Source organism: Littorina saxatilis, linkage group LG12 (genome assembly GCF_037325665.1).
Source record: "Littorina saxatilis isolate snail1 linkage group LG12, US_GU_Lsax_2.0, whole genome shotgun sequence".
Lineage (NCBI taxonomy): Eukaryota > Metazoa > Mollusca > Gastropoda > Littorinimorpha > Littorinidae > Littorina > Littorina saxatilis.
In genome coordinates this window covers 3,951,829-3,973,472 of record NC_090256.1, presented here as the reverse complement: position 1 = coordinate 3,973,472, position 21,644 = coordinate 3,951,829, and the positions used below count along the sequence as shown (strand labels likewise).

At 41.0% G+C, this 21,644-nt stretch overlaps 1 protein-coding gene across 2 annotated transcripts in view; it reads left to right on the top strand.

Moving 5' to 3' along the window:
- The first annotated feature begins 955 nt into the window (after nt 1-955).
- The window catches only part of LOC138981091 (kinesin-like protein KIF11), a 44,813-nt gene continuing 24,124 nt past the window's right edge, over nt 956-21,644 (top strand). For both annotated transcript variants that reach the window (XR_011460552.1, XM_070353924.1), the window contains exons 1-17: nt 956-1,116; nt 4,063-4,290; nt 4,842-4,983; nt 5,159-5,278; nt 7,173-7,297; nt 8,171-8,261; nt 8,817-8,883; nt 9,295-9,373; nt 10,170-10,266; nt 11,706-11,801; nt 12,123-12,211; nt 13,762-13,849; nt 15,089-15,298; nt 16,142-16,349; nt 17,189-17,361; nt 19,938-20,066; nt 20,660-20,827. Coding sequence is in view for 1 of the 2 variants with exons in the window: in XM_070353924.1 (XP_070210025.1) it covers nt 998-1,116; nt 4,063-4,290; nt 4,842-4,983; nt 5,159-5,278; nt 7,173-7,297; nt 8,171-8,261; nt 8,817-8,883; nt 9,295-9,373; nt 10,170-10,266; nt 11,706-11,801; nt 12,123-12,211; nt 13,762-13,849; nt 15,089-15,298; nt 16,142-16,349; nt 17,189-17,361; nt 19,938-20,066; nt 20,660-20,827 (2,229 nt within the window). In the remaining variant the exon portion in view is untranslated. The remainder of the gene's footprint in view (nt 1,117-4,062; nt 4,291-4,841; nt 4,984-5,158; nt 5,279-7,172; nt 7,298-8,170; nt 8,262-8,816; nt 8,884-9,294; nt 9,374-10,169; nt 10,267-11,705; nt 11,802-12,122; nt 12,212-13,761; nt 13,850-15,088; nt 15,299-16,141; nt 16,350-17,188; nt 17,362-19,937; nt 20,067-20,659; nt 20,828-21,644) is intronic.

Genomic DNA, 21,644 nt, shown 5'->3' with positions numbered 1-21,644 from the left:
GAGTCTGTACTTATTTCATGTCCGGTTTCGGAGTTGTGTTTGTTTGTTTGTTTCACGGTTTGCTTGTATACTGTATGTTTGTTATGCGGCAGTGGCTCAATGGTTGTGCAGGGGCGGACGAGGGGGGGGGCACAGGGGGCACGTGCCCCCCCCCCCCCCAAAAAAAAAGAAGAAAAAAAAAGATTTTTCTATGCTGATTCTATGACCATTTCTAAGTTCAAATGGCACCAGATGGCACCATTTTGCTTCTTTGGGCAAAAAAATTTTCCGGGGGAGCATGCCCCCGGACGCGAATTTGCGATTCCTAAACCCCCCGGACCCCCCTAGCAAATTCGGGCGCTTCGCGCCCATCACATTCACTTTCGATTCAAAGTGCCCCCCCCCCCCCCCCTTACAAAGCAACTGATCCGCCTCTGTTGTGTATCATAGGAGACATTTTCTTTTGTGCTGCTTGTTTCTCAGGGTTTGCGCGTTTGTTCTCCTTCGTTATGTAATAATCATTTATTTATTTATTTACTTATTCATTTATTTATATATTTATTTAATTTTGTTTGTTTGTTTGTATACTGTATGTTTGTTATGCGGCTGTTGTTGGTTGTGTATTTTGAGACGTTTTCTTTTTGTGTTGTTTGTTTTCTCAGGTTTTGTGTGTTAGTTCTCCTTCGTTATGTAATACATATTTATTTATTTATCTATTATTTATCTATTTAAAGTTTATTTTATTTCAAGTACTTTTTTTGCGTCACAATCTATTTTTCTATCTTGTTTCTTCAGCTTCTATTCTGTAATCTGAGTAATGAACCATTCAAAAAGCTGTATGTGTAATTATGAGATTATCGAATTTGGTAACATCAACCATGTTGTGCTTTGTTTGTTCGGCGATACGGGACAAGGGATACAATCCAAGCTGTTTTGAGCGCATAACTTGCTAGAGTGACTTCCCTTCCATAGAGATTCGAATCGGACCAGTGAAAATCGCTGTTATCCTCAACTGCAAATGCATTCTCATTGGACGAGTCAAACTGCGCCCGGTTTGAACAGGAAACGTAAAGACAACAAAATGCCGAAACCAGTGAAAGAGAAAAACCAAAACATCCAAGTTGCTGTGCGATGCAGGTAATTTGTCTTTTCTTTCGAAGTCAAAAATAAAATGGCCTCGCTATTTTTCTTCGATTTCGTTAGAACACTCGATAAGCTCGATCGCAGCATGTTTCGTCAGTTTTATTCGCTGTAACTAGACTACTAACTCAGTAACTGTTAGGGTTGCCACTCCGACAACACTCCGTTGAGTGATTCATTCTCAAAGTCAATGGGGCAGTGTCAGGGCTGGGCACAGTTCATGTATTCAAAAGTACAAACCAAGTCAATTTTGCCTCAGAGTTAGAGCAGTCAGAGACACATTTCAAGCACATTTGGAAGTAAAGTAGTGAAACTGAAAGCCTGTTTCAATGTCAGTGTCACGGCATGTTTCCTTCATTTCATATTCATAAACCACCCCTAATTTTAGTGCTAACATTTTAGAATGTGTTCGTCACGTTTGAATACACCCGTGTTTTGATTTTCATAGGTACACTATCCACTTTATCTTTCACTCTAGGGAAATTAGGCGCACCAACCGAATTGAGGATAATTGCCCTCACTATCTTGAAGAAGAAGAAGAATAATACATGTGGATTTGCACTGTACATCAGTGTTTGTAATTTGTATAGAATACTGAATAGTGCTGCTCAGTGTCATATATCATTATCAGTAACATAACAAAGAGCGTTTCTCAGTCTCACTCACTGTGATTGTGACTCAGTCACTGCATGTCTCATGGATATCGCACGAGAGCTACTCAAACACCGAAACGGTCGATCCATACCATCCCATTCCATTTCCTAGCATTAAATGACTCTTGAACATAGCCCCCAAGCCTTAATTTGGAACAGATTGAATTCAAGTTCATTTTTAACACAGGAAAAGCTAGGTCAACAAAATCAGGTTTTATTATTGATAAATATCACAATATTAAAAACCACTGTATCACTATCAGCAGGGTTTCATTAACTAGTGCGCCATTGGCCATTAAATCTGAAAATGTCCCATCACAATTCCCTTCAGTGCGTCAAAGGGCGCATTGAGATTACATACCACTGCGCCAACAATGGTACACTTTACGTCAGAACACACACACATACGCACACACATAAAGAGATAACACGATATAGCGGCTAATTCTCAAATGGCACCATAATCCACCATTTTGCATCTTTGGTCAAAACGCGTGCAGGCCTCTTTGGCACTTCTTGCCTTCGACTATGTCCCATCGGAATTTGGTTGAGGGGGACAAAAGTCCCATTGCCTTTTTCTCCCAGGCTAAACCCTGTATCAGTGAATGTGTACAGTGGAGCTAAGATCACAAGCTTCACTGTTACTGTGTTAGTACATTATTAATATTATTCTGCAAATTTGGCAGAAGTTTACACAGTTTGTGAGTTGAACTGAAATCCAGGATTTGTCGTTTGCACATATAATTATAAAGTGAAATTGAAAATAGCCCATAAGGCATTAACTCCATAAGAATATCCTTCAGCAAGTCAATGTGTGCATAGACTGATCGAGTTTAAATGTACCACTCTCCATCCTGGAGTATGAATCTGAATGAGTCTGACAATGTTACATCAGAACACAACACACACACAATTAATGAATTATGTAATATGACAGTGGCAAATTCTAACTCTTGAAACCTTAGGTCACAGGTGGCACCTATTTTGCATCCATTCTTCTTTTTTAGACACAAACATTCCCTCAACACCCCAACCCTAGCCTGCTTCAGTGCTTGTACTGACCAATGCTTCATCTTTTCCCATCAATTAATTGAATTATTCAATATTTGGCTGAAGGGGGTCAAATAACCTTATACTTATTAACTTCCGAACTTATAGCCTTTTTTCTCTCAGGCTGAACCCTGGAAGCTTACAGAGTAACATTAACAATCACATGTTAATAGTGAATTATTCTTAATGTAATATTAATAATGGGTAGTTTTCAAAACATTTCCTGTAAATGTAATCAAATGAATGGCTTTATTTTATTTCCGTTCAGGATTAGTTTTTATATTTAGTCAAGTTTTGACTAAATATTTTAACATCGAGGGGGAATCGAAACGAGGGTCGTGGTGTATGTGCGTCTGTCTGTCTGTCTGTGTGTGTGTGTAGAGCGATTCAGACTAAACTACTGGACCGATCTTTATGAAATTTGACATGAGAGTTCCTGGGTATGAAATCCCCGAACGTTTTTTTCATTTTTTTGATAAATGTCTTTGATGACGTCATATCCGGCTTTTCGTGAAAGTTGAGGCGGCACTGTCACGCCCTCATTTTTCAACCAAATTGGTTGAAATTTTCGTCAAGTACTCTTCGACGAAGCCCGGGGTTCGGTATTGCATTTCAGCTTGGTGGCTTAAAAATTAATTAATGACTTTGGTCATTAAAAATCTGAAAATTGTAAAAAAAAAATAAAAATTTATAAAACGATCCAAATTTACGTTTATCTTATTCTCCATCATTTGCTGATTCCAAAAACATATAAATATGTTATATTCGGATTAAAAACAAGCTCTGAAAATTAAATATATAAAAATTATTATCAAAAATTTTTTTTCGAAATCAATTTAAAAACACTTTCATCTTATTCCTTGTCGGTTCCTGATTCCAAAAATATATAGATATGATATGTTTGGATTAAAAACACGCTCAGAAAGTTAAAACGAAGAGAGGTACAGAAAAGCGTGCTATCCTTCTCAGCGCAACGAATACCCCGCTCTTCTTGTCAATTCCACGTGCACTGCCTTTGCCACGGGCGGTGGAGTGACGATGCTACGAGTATACGGTCTTGCTGCGTTGCGTTGCGTTCAGTTTCATTCTGTGAGTTCGACAGCTACTTGACTAAATATTGTATTTTCGCCTTACGCGACTTGTTCTTCTTCTGATCGGCAATAACTACTGTGAACTTCATTAATGAAGATAACATTAAAATTATGACTATCCTGAATAGTTAATTGCTTTGCTGTTTCAGGCCAATCAACTCCACCGAAAAGCGCCAGGGCTCTTGCTCCGTGGTCAGCTGCGATGCCGACAAGCGTGAAGTGTTTATCAAGGAGAAGCAGGGGATTTACCCTCACTGTAAGACCTTCACCTTTGATCATGTCTTCCCTCCAACAAGCAAACAGATGGACATCTACAATGCCATGGTCACGCCTGTTGTTGAAGAAGTCCTCATGGGTTACAACTGCACCATCTTTGCGTAAGGACTTGATAGTTTTGTTATTCTGGGAGGGATGGAGCGTTGTTGTTTGTCACTTGTCTTCTGCGTTTCGTCTTATTTCTATCAACTCTTCAGTCTTGTGACATGTTTGTGTCAGCTACAACTATTATAGAGTGTAATGTTTCTGAATTGTCAATGCTGGGATAATGTCAGATCTTGAGTTCCATGTGTGTCCATGTGAAATTGTTATACTTCTATACTAGTACTGAAACTGTTACTGTTGCCACCACTGGTATCAGTATCACTCCCATTTCTTTCTCTCTTTTTTTTTTTACCTCGCCTTTTCAGTGTTTGTGACTGTCTGTGTATTGTGTGCCACAGATGTCCACTGAGACATAATTTTCTTTTTATGAATTTGATCTAGTCTTTTGGGGGTATATTTTGTATCCATTTCTTTTGTGCCAACAATGACTTTGTTTTGAACTCGATTGCTGATCAGTTACAATTCACATGAAAATATTGTGCTCAACAGTAGTACTTAACATATATTGTTTGTACTCATTTTCATTGTTGCAATTTGTAAATTTCAGTTACGGTCAGACTGGCACGGGAAAGACATTCACCATGGAGGGGGAACGGACAGATGACCCCAGCATCTCTTGGGAAGATGATCCTTTGTCCGGACTGATTCCTCGTTCTATGCATCAGATCTTCGAGCAGTTGCAAAGCCAGGTCTGTTCTGAGTATACATGTATACCTAGTATAAGTATTATTTTCATTGGATTATTGAATTTCAAAATGACATTTTGCAGCCACTTCGTTGTTTTTTTCTGCCTTGTAGCAAGCAAGGCATGGTTGTAAATAGTTAGATACTTTCATTATTCTTCTCTTCTTCTTTTGCTTTAAGGAGGTGGAGTTTTCTGTGCGAGTATCCTTCCTGGAGCTGTACAATGAGGAGCTGTTTGACTTGCTTGGCTCCACTGATGACCCCCTCCGGCTTCGTATTTACGAGGATGCAACCAAAAAGGTACACATGTGCTAGTATTTTTGTGTTGGTTGTCTTGGTCAGCATACAGCTGATGAGTTATACGTAACAGCTGATGAGTTATGCATAACAGCTGATGAGTTATACATAACAGCTGATGAGTTATGCATAACAGCTGATGAGTTATACATAAAAGCTGATGAGTTATGCATAACAGCTGATGAGTTATACATAACAGCTGATGAGTTATGCATAACAGCTGATGAGTTATGCATAACAGCTGATGAGTTATACATAACAGCTGATGAGTTATGCATAACAGCTGATGAGTTATACATAACAGCTGATGAGTTATACGTAACAGCTGAGCCGGGTAGACAGTGGAACCCCCCTTTTAAGACTTCCAAACATCTGAGAAAATCGGGTCTTAAGATGGAGATTGGGGGGGGGGGGGGTAAAAAATGAGGTTAATTTTACAGAGGTAATGAAGAGAAAGTCTGAGAAAACAAAGTCTTAAAAAGTAGGGGGTCTTAAAACGAGACTTCCACTGTAGGACTATAAGCCCACTGTAGGACTATAAGCCCACTGTAGGACTATAAGCCCACTGTATGACTATAACAATAAGCAGGCATGGGAATTGTCCGCCAAACGACGGATTTCCGCCGAATTTGTTTTTTTGTTCCGCCGAAAATGCAAAAGTGTCCGCCGAAAAAATAAAGGGGGGAGGCACACAAAAAAAAGCACCGGTTACTTTGGCCTTTGCGCAAAAGCCCGCGAAAACTTTCCGTACTTTGTTCACGCACTGCTACCGCCCGCCTCAGTTACTTGAACTTGTATGTTTGAAAGTAAACCAGATTGCACAGATTGTGTTACAAGTTACATGTTCCTGTTTGTCTCAGATCAATTTTTTAACAAATTTAAACCATATAATACATGTATATATTTTTTTTCTTCCAAAAAGCAAATATTGGTACATTTTTGTACTAAAAACTCTGATTCTAAGAACAGAATTTAATGGCAAACTTGGAGCTCAGATGACACCAGATTGCACCATCTGGGTTCTTTGGAGAAAAAAATTTCCGGGGGGGCATGCCCCCGGACACCCCTAGTAAGGCTAGGCGCTTCGCGCCATCGACATGACGCTTCGCGTCTTCAGTTATAAATTTTCCGCCTTTTTTACAATTTTCAATTCCCATGCCTGAATAAGCCCACTGTAGGACTATAAGCCCACTGTATGACTATAACAATAAGCCCACTGTAGGACTATAACAATAAGCCCACTGTAGGACTATAAGCCCACTGTAGGACTATAAGCCCACTGTAGGACTATAAGGCCACTGTAGGACTATAAGCCCACTGTAGGACTATAAGCCTACTGTATTTTCGTGGCAACATCTTTTCAACCAGCTATGGCAACAGTCAAATGTCGCTTTCAGCCTTTCTCAAATTTATATATTTTCAACAGAATGCCTTTTTCATGCAAGTTTTCAAGCAGGCAGATGTATCTCAAGTTTCTCTACCGTAGTACACAGTTTTAGCAACTGAGTAAATCGCTGTCGGCCAAACCGGCACGGTTGGCCTAGTGGTAAGGCGTCCGCCCCGTGATCGGGAGGTCGTGGGTTCGAACCCCGGCCGGGTCATACCTAAGACTTTAAAATTGGCAATCTAGTGGCTGCTCCGCCTGGCGTCTGGCATTATGGGGTTAGTGCTAGGACTGGTTGGTCCGGTGTCAGAATAATGTGACTGGGTGAGACATGAAGCCTGTGCTGCGACTTGTGTGTGGCGCACGTTAAATGTCAAAGCAGCACCGCCCTGATATGGCCCTTCGTGGTCGGCTGGGCGTTAAGCAAACAAACAAAAAAGCTGTCGGCCAAAAAGTTTTGAATCAAAAATGTCTCGCTGTGGCTTTCATTTTCTTTTCTGCTTTGATGTGCAGGGTTCACTGATCATCTCTGGGCTGGAAGAGGTGGTGGTGAGGGGCAAGGAGGAGGTGTACAACATCATGGAGAGAGGGGCCAGTCGTCGTCAGACCGCCGCCACCCTCATGAACGCTCAGTCAAGGTGATCATTGCCCGTAGCTTTGTACATCGACTGTATGACAAAGTCTTCCAAGAATGACAGATACCTACTACTGTATGACATACTCTGTTCATTATTTTGTAAACACCCAATATGGAGCAACTGCCCTGCCCCCTACTTTATGTCAAACCCTGTGCATAGGGTATAGTGTCGAGTAAACACCCAATATGGAGCAAATGCCCTGCCCCCTACTTTATGTCAAACCCTGTGCATAGGGTATAGTGTCTAGTAAACACCCAATATGGAGCAAATGCCCTGCCCCCTACTTTATGTCCAGGCATGAAAATTCTCCGTATTTTCCGTATTTTTGAAAAAAATAAACCGTATTTTGTTTTATTTTCAGTATTTTTCCTTTTTTTTTTTTTTTTTTTTTAAATTTTTTTTTTTTTTTTTTTTTTTTTTTTTCCTAGTCATTGTTATAGTAAAATAGTTTTGGGGCCATGTTTGAATCCAATTTTAAGGCTCAGATAGCCCCAGATTGCACCAAATTGCACCCTTGAACAAAAAAATTTCCGGGGGGGCATGCCCCCAAACCCCCCTAGAAGTCTTGGCGCTTCGCGCCTGCGAAACTTGGCACTACGCGCCTGCGAAACTTGGCGCTACGCGCCTTCGAATTTTGTTTTCAGTATTTTTTTTTTTTTCAGTTTTCATGCCTGATGTCAAACCCTGTGCATAGGGTATAGTGTCTAGTAAACACCAGACCCCCACGTTTGTTCAAAGGCTTTTAGAATGCCCTCCTGCAAGTAAGATTTTGTATTTTTACCCCCCATCCATGTAGTTACGAGTGGGGAAGGCGTGTGGGTGTTACATGCATTATACCTAGGACTTATTTTGATGATAGTGATTCTGTTTCAGTCGTTCCCACTCGGTGTTCTCGGTCACCATTCACATCAAGGAGAACACGGTGGACGGAGAAGAGCTACTCAAATGTGGAAAACTCCACCTGGTAACTCTCTACTTTTTCTTTTCCTGTGGGCGTTCAATGGAATACCTTCCTTCCCTTGAACGCATATCAAAAATGAACATTGTTCGCATTTTTTTTGCTGAATTAATTTTGCACATTGCCGCAGGTGTTATTCATTGAATTAATTCAGAAATAGATTTCCATTTTGTACAGAAAGCAGCCTGGCTGTAGTCTGTGTACTCACCTGAATAAACATTGCACACTTCTAGGGTTGGATGATCTTCCATTGCAGAGTCTGGTTGAGCTTTGTCAAATTTCAAGGTCACAGTGGGGTCATGATCAATTCATAAAAACTTCACATTGAGTTGGGTTTTTTAGCTGGAGCCTTCAAATTTCACACACTTGTAAGTTTTGATGATCTTTAGACAAGACATAAATTCGGCTTGTTTTCGTCAAATGTAATCGTCACAGCATGTGTCGCTGTGTGCAGGGGTGGATATGTGTTATCACCATAAAACAAATTAACAGTGCTGCGACAGCACTGGAAAGTCTCATTGATAAACAAGAAAATCACCAAGAGTTTTTTTCTGTGTTCAGGTTGATCTGGCTGGCAGTGAAAACATTGGCCGTTCAGGGGCTGTGGACAAACGTGCCAGAGAGGCAGGTAAGGTTGAAACAGTGTTTGATTGTCAATAGCAGAGTGCTTTATACATAAATGATGATAGCGAGGCTTACTGCAAACACTGTTACACATGTTTGCTTTGTAAGTAACTTCCCCAATCAGCACCAAATCTAGCTTTATTAGTTTATACGCACAGGCAACTGTTTCAACAGAATTCATAAACGCGTAATCTGAATCAGTCACTCCCCTTCTGTAGGATTGGTAGCAGCTATCTGCTCTGTAGGCATACTTTCTTTTTCAGAATTATTTTTCTGCATTAACCGTTCTGCCCTTCCTTGATTATCTGGAGGTCAGCACAGGTGTGTTAGCGGTTAGAAATTATTCAGTAGTATGTCTGAATCAGTCAAGGAGTTTTGGATAAGCCACAAGCTTGCATGGTTTTCAATCTTTCAGGTAACATCAACCAGAGTTTGCTGACTCTTGGACGCGTCATCACTGCTCTTGTGGAGCATCGTCCTCATGTTCCCTACAGGTAGGCTACTCAAACCATGATGCATACAGATTACTAAATAAAATGCAGCAGGGACATTTGGCAAGGATTGGAGGGGGTGATTTTTATTTGATGGTGAGACAAAGAACAAATTGCCTGAATTGTCGCCTCGATGACCTTCATTTTAGCTGCCATTCCTAAAAGATAAGAATTGAGTAGAAGAAAAGTGTGTTGTTTATACATGTCAAAGTGTGTTGTTTATACATGTCAAAGTGTGTTGTTTATACATGTCAAAGTGTGTTGTTTATACATGTCAAAGTGTGTTGTTTATACATGTCAAAGTGTGTTGTTTATACATGTCAAAGTGTGTTGTTTATACATGTCAAAGTGTGTTGTTTATACATGTCAAAGTGTGTTGTTTATACATGTCAAAGTGTGTTGTTTATACATGTCAAAGTGTGTTGTTTATACATGTCAAAGTGTGTTGTTTATACATGTCAAAGTGTGTTGTTTATACATGTCAAAGTGTGTTGTTTATACATGTCAAAGTGTGTTGTTTATACATGTCAAAGTGTGTTGTTTATACATGTCAAAGTGTGTTGTTTATACATGTCAAAGTGTGTTCTTTCATTCTCTTATTTCATTAACAAAATTTATCAGAGTAAGGACTCGTCCACATTTCCTCAGATTCAGTGGCCACCAAGACTATTCTTGAGATGATTAACTCATGTCCACACTAGACATATATAATGTCGATCTCAAATATGTTCTCCTCGAATCCCATCTGTGTCATGTAATTAGGCGCTGAATCAGCATTTATCAATGTGTTATTTTACAGGGAGAGCAAACTGACCCGACTCCTGCAGGACAGTCTGGGTGGTCGCACTAAGACGTCCATCATTGCTACCATCTCTCCGGCATCCGTTAACCTGGAGGTACTGCACTTTATTTATCTTATAATAATAATGATAATAATAATAATATGGGAGATTTATAGAGCGCTTTACGTTCTCTAAGCGCTTTACAATGAAAAAAAACATACATATACATACAAAGCAAAGCGAAAAAGCATGTGCAGCAGCATTCAGCACACAAGTGAACAACGAAACACTACATCAATACAAGCTGCAAGCATACTAACACAGGCAAAACATTCAAACATTCAAACACCTGATCAAAAATGCACCATATTGAAAATAAACATTAATCAAAATACTGTGTGAAGAAGTGTGTTTTAAGGTTTGATTTGAAGGAACAAAAAGTTTGGCAGTGTCGGATAGAGTAAGGGAGAGAGTTCCACGCAACGGCTGCAGAGTGGGAGAAGGCTCTCTGGCCGTGCTGTTTGCGACTAAAAGAAGATAGACGGAATATTCTAGTGTCTACAGAGGAGCGGAGGGATCGTGAGGGTGTATAGAGTGTGAACAGGTCATCTTTACTTTATTCTCCCATTGTTGGCAAATTTGCATCACTTCCACTGAGTACCGCTCAGCAACACCAGAGTTGCATTGCCCTGTCACAGGTGTGTGACTTCCACTGAGTAATGCTCAGCAACACCAGAGTTGCATTGCCCTGTCACAGGTGTGTGACTTGATGGGTGTATTCATCTACCTGCATTTCTGGCAAAAAGGCTGGGGTCTTTTATGTGCCACAGGGGTGGTAGGTAACAGCCCTGAAATTGGCGAGTATTTTACTCGCCATGGAAAGTGGAAACATGTAACTGGTGAGTAGAAATGTTTATCTACTCGCCAAAAGCGAGTAAAGTTGCTGAAACAAATGGTTCGTTTGGCGAGTAAAATTTGCTCTCTTGCTAGTACATTTTGAGAAGCACTAGCCAAAAGCTAGCGCATCATTTTTTGGACTTTCAGGGCTGGGTAAAGCGTATCTCAGTCATAACATACAGTTGACCTGTGTCTGGTCTGACCTAGATTCGAACCTCTGACCACAAGTTCAGTGCTCTAAGTCTAACAACTGAGCTACTGGACCCTTCTAGTGATCTGAATGGTTACCAGTTTGTAGGTCTGATAACAAACCAAAATACTTGTGAGTTATCGCAGATCCAACAGCCTTTCATTTTCTGTCCTTTACCTTTGCATGGCAGTGGCTCAACCTCTGTCTACTTGATTACCAGTACACAGCTTGATGGTGCATTATTGTATTATACAGTATATGTTCATGTTGTAAACGCTTCACAGGACATGACTATACTAAGGATGACGGTTGCTAGTTCATCTTAATGCTTTTTATTTTGTCAAGTGCCAGGACACTGCTTCTGCATAGCTCTCAAACAGGATAGCTGAGTTATACCATTCATATCATGAAACTACTAAAAACTGATGTGTTAGTTTAAATTGGTGGATTTTTTTTTCATACCCAGGAAACATTGAGCACATTGGATTATGCATTCCGTGCGAAGAACATCACCAACAGGCCAGAAATCAACCAGAGGCTCACCAAAAAGACCCTGCTCAAGGTTTGTTGGCCACTTTTTCTTGAGCAGAGATGTGATTATTCTCATGTCAAAGATCATCCTTTCTTTTTGTTCTTGTCATCTGCATTTTTGCATGTGTGTTAACTGTTATTATGTGAATGCAGTGCTCCCGTTGTGCAGTGGATTTCCAAGTGAGTAACCACTATAAATACGCTCAGATGTGCTTCTGATTGCAGCACTCTGAATGTACATTTCTATACCTTCCTAGAATATCCTCAGGGAAATGAGTGTTGGTGTTAGGTAGATATGTGTGTTTTCTGTGTCGGACAGAACCTTTTCAATTCAAAATGTGTTTTATTACAGGAGTACAACGAGGAAATTGAAAGGCTTCGGCGAGACCTACAGGCTGCCAGAGAAAAGAACGGAATCTACATAGCGGAGGAAAATTATGTGTAAGTTATGAGGAATGCAAACAGTTTGTGTCTTGACCTATTTATCTGCATGGTCCATGTTTCAATCTTTATCTTTCCTGCTCAGAACTGGTTTGTCTGATGATTTAAACGTTCAGTAATTTAAAGCCATATGTACTCGATGACTATACACGCTAATTGCTTTACCAACAGCTGGAGACAGACTAAATTAAGTTCCCTGCAAAATATTGTGGTCTAGGACCCCTTAAATGTTGAGATATTTGAATTTTCATTTTGATCTGGATCGTCCTATTTATAGATTTGGCAACACATGTAACGTTGATGCAAGGGAGAGAACACCGCGGCTTTGTTGACATCCTCACTTTTTCAGAGGCTAGAACAAGCTGTAATGCATGTATTATGGTCCGCGCATGGTGACGTATCGTCATTATATGGTCTTATGGTGCGTTTGACATCGATTGTGGGCAAACTACACTTTGTAAACACGGGAGTGCGTTAGTATGCCTTTAAGAGTCACACTAAAAGTGTGATGGGTGAGCTTTGTCTGTTATTCTGACTACTTCCAATCATACCTCATGTAGCTTAAGAAATAGTATGTCATCTGGTGGAAATCATTCAAATTGATTTTTGTAAAAAGGCATGACATTTTCCACATGCAGCATCTTTGCGTATTGAAGTGAACGGTAACTTCAAGCCCAAGTGTCCCCAGATTGCAGGTGGCCTGTCATGAGAGGTATAGTTTGGTGGAAATGATAAGACCAAAGGATTCCACCTGTCCTCCATTGTCCTTCACATGACAGGTACCACTGTATGTTCTAGAATGAGTTACCGCCACATGATGAGCAGTTTTTCAATTGCTGGTAGGGCACAGAGTTTGAGAAATAGATATAGTGACAGGTGTATTTTGGTGGAAATGATAAGACTAAGGCCAAAAAAAAAAATAGGTCTGTTTACGGTAACATAGGGTGAAAAAATAGTGTCGGTAGGTCGGCTTTTTTTTTTTTTTTTTTTTTTTCTCCCCTCTCTATGATGTTTCACAGTTCATTTCTTCTCATCAATCCCTGTTTTTGCCCAACATAACTATAAACAGTACTTTGAGCTTACCTCCCTTCTGTCGTCTGCTGTTTGAGCGCAAACAGCTCTATTTTGGATGCGTTTTTTTTTCAGACGATCCAAAAAAAAGATTAGGGTCGGGCCTAAAAACTAGGGTCGGTCGGGTTACCGTAAACAGACCTTTTTTTGGGGGGGCCTAAAGGATTCCACCTATCCTCTATTGATGTGTCCTCTTCTCAGAGGCGCTTCACATCACAGGTACCACTGTATTTTGTGGAAAAGAGTTAGCGCCACATGATTAGCAGAGTTTCCATTGCTGGTAGGGCAGGCAGTTTGACAATGATAATGTTGACGTCAGCTTCAACTTCTTCTTTTTCTCACTCATAACATTCAGTTACCTCCCTTTACCTATTTGACACTTTTCGGTCTCATTTGTACTGTGCCATACAAAATAAAATATCCAGTACATTCACTTGTCTCCCTTGTATTAATGAAACTTTTCTGTGTTGTTTGAACAGTGCCATGCAGAATAAAATTGCTCAGCAAGAAGACAGCATCAATGAATTGGAGGGAAAAATTGCTGCTGTCACTGATGAGATGAACAAGGTAAGAAGGATGCCACAGCTGTGGCGTGGACCAAGACACAGAAATGGTTGAAACACGTTTTATCTGGAATTATTACAGATTGGGGGTCTGTATTATGGTCACCCACTGAAAATTGACTCGATGTAATATGCATGCACGGGGTTGGTAGAGCCAGTGGGTGGGGTGTGCTATCCTGCCTGGTAAAAATACACCACATCATTAGTTTAGCCCATCTGTTACAAGCATGACACGTACAAAAAAACACCTGGCATGACTTCTCTCAGAATAGCTCTTTCATTGTATATGGAGCTGCAGTTCATAGACATGCGTACCATGGTGTGTTGGTGTTGTTGTCATCCTCCACTTTGTTAACAGTGCCGTGTCTTTTCACTGAACAAAACCACTCGGGGAAATTTCTTGCAAATCAAATTGTGAAACATGTAATCCCACTATCCTCCTTTTTGGGGTCATTTATCCATCCAATCTCCAAGTAATGCCCGTCCTTAACTGGGCAAAGTCTACTGCACGAAGTCTACTACACGAAGTCTACTTCGCGAAGCTGGCCGCACGAAGCTTTAGCACTGAGTTTTGGCGAAGCTGGCCGCACGAAGCTTTAGCACTGAGTTTTGGCGAAGCTGGCCGCACGAAGCTTTAGCACTGAGTTTTGGCGAAGCTGGCCGCACGAAGCTTTAGTACTGAGTTTTGGCGAAGCTGGCCGCACGAAGCTTTAGCACTGAGTTTTGGCGAAGCTGGCCGCACGAAGCTTTAGCACTGAGTTTTGGCGAAGCTGGCCGCACGAAGCTTTAGCACTGAGTTTTGGCGAAGCTGGCCGCACAAAGCTTTAGCACTGAGTTTTGGCGAAGCTGGCCGCACGAAGCTTTAGCACTGAGTTTTGGCAAAGCTGGACGCACGAAGCTTTAGCACTGAGTTTTGGCAAAGCTGGCCGCACGAATCTTTAGCACTGAGTTTTGGTGAAGCTGGCCGCACGAAGCTTTAGCACTGAGTTTTGGCAAAGCTGGCCGCACGAAGCTTTAGCACTGAGTTTTGGCGAAGCTGGCCGCACGAAGCTTTAGCACTGAGTTTTGGCGAAGCTGGCCGCACGAAGCTTTAGCACTGAGTTTTGGCGAAGCTGGCCGCTCGAAGCTTTAGCACTGAGTTTTGGCGAAGCTGGCCGCACGAAGCTTTAGCACTGAGTTTTGGCGAAGTGGACTTGAGGCTTAATTAAGGACCGTCTTAATCCATTGTGTATTGTCTCCTCAGCTGTCGGAAATGTTCTCGGACACCAAGCAGGAGCTGGAGGACACCAGCAACAAACTGACCATCACTAGCGGCAACCTGGACAAGGCCACCACTGTTCTGACCAAGGCCAAGGTCACGCTGCAAGAAACGGAGAAAGATCGGGACCAACACGCCTACCTCCTGTCTCAGCACGTCAAGACTGAGACGCAGCTCTTCTCTGAAGCTTCAGAGGTCAGTGGTGATACCATGCAGTTATTTCCTTTCATTTTTAATTTACTTACTTTATTATACCATTTTCTGGGAAATTGGGGTTGCTTGCTCCCAGTGAAAAGCTGGCAGTAACAAAGGTTGTACTACGCTGGTGCGCGCGTGTTTAGGTGTAATCAGCCACCTGGCAGTAACAAAGGTTGTACTACGCTGGTGCGTGCGTGTTTAGGTGTAATCGGCCACCTGGCAGTAACAAAGGTTGTACTACGCTGGTGCGTGCGTGTTTAGGTGTAATCAGCCACCTGGCAGAATGACGAAGGTCTTTTATGCGACATAGGGATGGGGCATGGATACCGTCTCTGAGCTGTATGTGTGCAGCACGCACCGGTAGATTTGAGAAAAGACACCTTTTACAAGTCAGGTAGCATTTTGATAGCTACTGAGTTTGATTTTGCATGTTTGATGGTCCAAGTCTCCTTGCATCTGTATGACTTTTAACAAACATACTTGCCTGCAGTTGGACTGAGCTTTCCTTGCTTTCAATAAAAGTTTTAGTTGAATTGACTATCTGCCGAAGTTTTCCTTGAAGGGGATTTAGCCTATTTCTGTAATTTGGGGTTCATGTCTGTGTTTCCAAACATTCCAGTATTTCCTGAATCAATTACCAATAGATCCTTGCAGCAGGGAGGTCTAAAGATGGTTTGCATCTTTACTTTACACAAAGTCATTTGAATGACCTGGGTGCAAGTGCATATGCTGGAAGCTGGTATTCTGGCCGTGTGCTGAGTGAGAATCAAGGAAAAGATGTGGCAGAGCTTTTGGCCGATACATTCACCCATGTCCATTTATTGCCCTCTCCAATTTAAGTTGCTGGGAACAACAGAGTCCTCCATCGGAGATGTGCATGGGCTGCACGCCAAACTGGATCGCAAGCGCAACGTGGAGCAACACAACCAAGAGGTGCAGATGACCTTCCAGGAGCGTTTCCATAGCAACCTGGGCGCCATGAAGCAGGAGGTGATGGACTTCACCAACGGTTATCACACAGTCAACACGCAGACAGTGGAGGCTTTGGGTGTGTTTTCTTTGCTTTTTTTTTTATCTTGAATTTGTGCAAACACATTCAGAAATCTCATCTTATTTTCAAGGCTACTGAAAAACAGAACTTTAAACTGCCCCCACCATCCTTTCTCCCCTCCCTCCACCTCCCCCTCCCTCCCCCACAGGCAGACCGGCTATATTAACACACCTGTCCTTAAAAGAGTTCTATCGAAGCCTTTGTGAGCAGATGTTCAGTCAAATTCTAAATGTTTGGTAAAGTTACAGACTGGTGAAAGAACAGGTGAAATGTGAGATCAAATTGTCTGTGAAAGAACAGCTGAAATGTGAGATCAAATTGTCTGTGAAAGAACAGCTGAAATGTGAGATCAAATTGTCTGTGAAAGAACAGCTGAAATGTGAGATCAAATTGTCTGTGAAAGAACAGCTGAAATGTGAGATCAAATTGTCTGTGAAAGAACAGCTGAAATGTGAGATCAAATTGTCTGTGAAAGAACAGCTGAAATGTGAGATCAAATTGTCTGTGAAAGAACAGCTGAAATGTGAGATCAAATTGTCTGTGAAAGAACAGCTGAAATGTGAGATCAAATTGTCTGTGAAAGAACAGCTGAAATGTGAGATCAAATTGTCTGTGAAAGTATATAATCCAAAAAAACCAAGGGATCAGTTATGGAACGTTTTTAGGCATGACTAAATATGCAAGACACTCGCAACCTAATAGCCTTTGAAGTGAACAACCAGAGAATGAGAAAATCAAAACTTGTTCTGTTTCAAAAAATGGCGAGAGTAACTGTATGTGACAATGTAGATTTGTGATCACAAAACATTTCAGATTGTGGTATTGTCTTGTTTCAGGGTCAGCCCTGAAGAGACAGGAGGGCTTCACCCAGCAAGTTCAAGGCGAGTTTTCAGCCCTGTCTTCCTTGGTCAGCATGCAGCTGGCCCAGCTGACTGGTCAGCAACAGGAAACGTTTGACATCGCTAAGGAGCAGGCTGAAAGCCTTGCCTCCGCAACCAGCAAAGTCAGGGTTAGTAATGATAGAAAACTCATTTTTAACATTGCTTCACAGGCTAAAGAACTCTCCTTGGATCCGCAACTTTTTTTCTTTTTTTGACTCGCATGCGAAGCAAAAGTGAGTCTATGTACTCACCCGAGTCGTCCGTCCGGAAAACTTTAACGTTGGATATTTCTTGGACACTATTGAGTCTATCAGTACCAAATTTAGCAAGCTGGTGTATGATGACAAGACCCCAAAAAACATACATAGCATCTTGACCTTGCTTCAAGGTCAAGGTCGCAGGGGCCATAAATGTTGTCTAAAAAACAGCTATTTTTCACATTTTTCCCATTTTCTCTGAAGTTTTTGAGATTTAATACCTCACCTATATATGATATATAGGGCAAAGTAAGCCCCATCTTTTGATACCAGTTTGGTTTACCTTGCTTCAAGGTCAAGGTCACAGGAGCTCTTCAAAGTTGGATTGTATACATATTTTGAAGTGACCTTGACCCTGAACTATTGAAGATAACTGTTTCAAACTTAAAAATTATGTGGGGCACATGTTATGCTTTCATCATGAGACACATTTGGTCACATATGATCAAGGTCAAGGTCACTTTGACCCTTATGAAATGTGACCAAAATAAGGTAGTGAACCACTAAAAGTGACCATATCTCATGGTAGAAAGAGCCAATAAGCACCATTGTACTTCCTATGTCTTGAATTAACAGCTTTGTGTTGCATGACCTTGGATGAAGGCAAGGTCATGTAAAGGTCAAGGTCAAGCATGTGAGTCGTATGGGCTTTGCCCTTCTTGTTAACATTGCTTCACAGGCTAAAGAACTCTCCTTGGATCCGCAACTTTTTTTCTTTTTTTTTTATAGGATAGCCAGAGAGAGAAAAATAAAAAATTGGGGCCAGAGAAAAAAAAATCCTAAAAATAAATGATTCAGGAGAAATTTGTACAAGTCCATTTTCACATCCACTTTGGTTCGCCATGTCTTCTAGCTGTGAGGAGAGACCACCAAATGCCTTTAAAATTGCAAAATGTTGTTTTGGGCATTGCCCATGAACCCAACTGTGGCTAGGGCAGCCATTAGTCCCAGACCAATTTATTCCGCAGCTGTTGTTCTCTTCAGTTTGTGTTCTTATCAGCAGGATTTATTGTGTTGGTGTGTCTTGTGCACTATCCTTCATGGAGGGCACTTAGATAGTAAGGCCTAAAAAAAAAATAGGTGTGGTTACGGTAACCCGACCTACCCTATTTTTAGGGGCCGACCCTATAACTTTTTTATTACATTTGTCAACAAAAAAACACAAAAACCAAGAAAACGAGTGCAGAAAACGCAATGAAAGCGAAAGCGCTCGAGTCGCACACTTATTTCCCTGTCAAGTAGGTTTAATTTGTACACATTAGAAAAAAAAGTTTTTAAAATAAAAGTCATTACCTTCCTACCCTATTTTTATATTTAGTCAAGTTTTGACTAAATATTTTAACATCGAGGGGGAATCGAAACGAGGGTCGTGGTGTATGTGCGTGTGTGTGTGCGTGCATGCGTGTGTGTGTGTGTGTGTGTAGAGCGATTCAGACTAAACTACTGGACCGATCTTTATGAAATTTGACATGAGAGTTCCTGGGTATGAAATCCCCGAACGTTTTTTTCATTTTTTTGATAAATGTCTTTGATGACGTCATATCCGGCTTTTCGTGAAAGTTGAGGCGGCACTGTCACGCCCTCATTTTTCAACCAAATTGGTTGAAATTTTGGTCAAGTAATCTTCGACGAAGCCCGGGGTTCGGTATTGCATTTCAGCTTGGTGGCTTAAAAATTAATTAATGACTTTGGTCATTAAAAATCTGAAAATTGTAAAAAAAAATAATTTATAAAACGATCCAAATTTACATTTATCTTATTCTCCATCATTTGCTGATTCCAAAAACATATCTTCTTCTTCTTCTTCGTTCGTGGGCTGAAACTCCCACGTACACTCGTGTTTTTTGCATGAGTGGAATTTTACGTGTATGACCGTTTTTTACCCCGCCATTTAGGCAGCCATACGCCGTTTTCGGGGGGAAAAAAACAACAAAAAAAACAACAACCAAAAAAAAAAAAAAAAATATATATATAAATAGGTTATATTCGGATTAAAAACAAGCTCTGAAAATTAAATATATAAAAATTATTATCAAAATTAAATTGTCCAAATCAATTTAAAAACACTTTCATCTTATTCCTTGTCGGTTCCTGATTCCAAAAACATATAGATATGATATGTTTGGATTAAAAACACGCTCAGAAAGTTAAAACAAAGAGAGGTACAGAAAAGCGTGCTATCCTTCTTAGCGCAACTACTACCCCGCTCTTCTTGTCAATTTCACTGCCTTTGCCATGAGCGGTGGACTGACGATGCTACGAGTATACGGTCTTGCTGAAAAATGGCAGCTACTTGACTAAATATTGTATTTTCGCCTTACGCGACTTGTTTTTGGCTATGTTACCGTAACCACACCTTTTTTTGGGGGGCCTAACATCTAACATAATTATATACTTCAGTCGTTCAACTTGTGGAGTGGTTAAGTATGTTACCTTTTTTTTCTCAGGCTGATGAAGACGCCCGACTATCTGATATATGCAGCCGCCTGGTGATGACAGGCATGGGTTCCATAGAGGAGAAACTGCAGCATCTGGTGACGGAGGTCCAGTCCATGTCTGACTTTGTACAGCAGCAGGTCAGTGGCGCTGATGTTTTTGGATGTTTTGGCATGAACAAGTTACTTTATCGCTCTCTCTCAGACTCTCTCTTCTCTCTCTCTCTCTCTCTCTCTCTCTCTCTCTCTCTCTCTCTCTCTCTCTCTCTCTCTCTCTCGCTCTCTCTCTCGCTCTCTCTATCGTTCTCTCTCTCGCTCTCTCTTGTTGCATGCGCTTTCTCTCTCTCCCCCTTCCCTTGCCCCCCCCCCCCCTTCTCTTTTTGCCCCCTCCCCCCCTTCTCTTTTTCTAAAATTCTCTCTCTGCCACCATCACTATCCCTTGGATTTAGCAGAACTTTTTCAATCAGTGCAGTATTATGATGTGAGGTAAAAACAGTTATTTCCAAGTTAAAACATCTATTGCAAATATTTTTTTAATATCATGCTGCACTCGCTGACAGGTAAGAAAAAAACACCAGATAAAATGAGAGGGAGCATATTTTATAGGGGGGAATCACTTGTGTGGGATCTGGGTGCGCAGGTGGGCATAATTGAGAGGTGGCAGGAGAGGCTCAACAGTAAGTATTTTTGTTTATCTTGCTTCCAGTAATGAAAAGAGTTCCTTGTGTTTTCAGAAAGAAGAACAGGAGAAGCTGATGAAGGAGCAGCAGGAGCAGCTGTGGGAGAGCATTGTGAGGTTCTCAGCCCTGGTGGAGGAGCATGTCGATCAGAGCAGCCAAGAGATGGAGACCCTGCAGCAAGACACGCAGAACCACACCGTCATGCAGGACGGCATCAGCCAGGTACTGTCTCGCAATACAATGCTACATTGCAGGTGTCAAGTGATATTTTAGCAATACAATGCTACATTGCAGGTGTCAAGTGATATTTTAGCAATACAATGCTACATTGCAGGTGTCAAGTGATATTTTAGCAATACAATGCTACATTGCAGGTGTCAAGTGATATTTTAGCAATACAATGCTACATTGCAGGTGTCAAGTGATATTTTAGCAATACAATGCTACATTGCAGGTGTCAAGTGATATTTTAGCAATACAATGCTACATTGCAGGTGTCAAGTGATATTTTAGCAATACAATGCTACATTGCAGGTGTCAAGTGATATTTTAGCAATACAATGCTACATTGCAGGTGTCAAGTGATATTTTAGCAATACAATGCTACATTGCAGGTGTCAAGTGATATTTTAGCAATACAATGCTACATTGCAGGTGTCAAGTGATATTTTAGCAATACAATGCTACATTGCAGGTGTCAAGTGATATTTTAGCAATACAATGCTACATTGCAGGTGTCAAGTGATATTTTAGCAATACAATGCTACATTGCAGGTGTCAAGTGATATTTTAGCAATAACTCATAACTCATAACATTTTATTGATCCAACAAAGGAAATTAGATATTTTAGCAATACAATGCTACATTGCAGGTGTCAAGTGATATTTTAGCAATACAATGCTACATTGCAGGTGTCAAGTGATATTTTAGCAATACAATGCTACATTGCAGGTGTCAAGTGATATTTTAGCAATACAATGCTACATTGCAGGTGTCAAGTGATATTTTAGCAATACAATGCTACATTGCAGGTGTCAA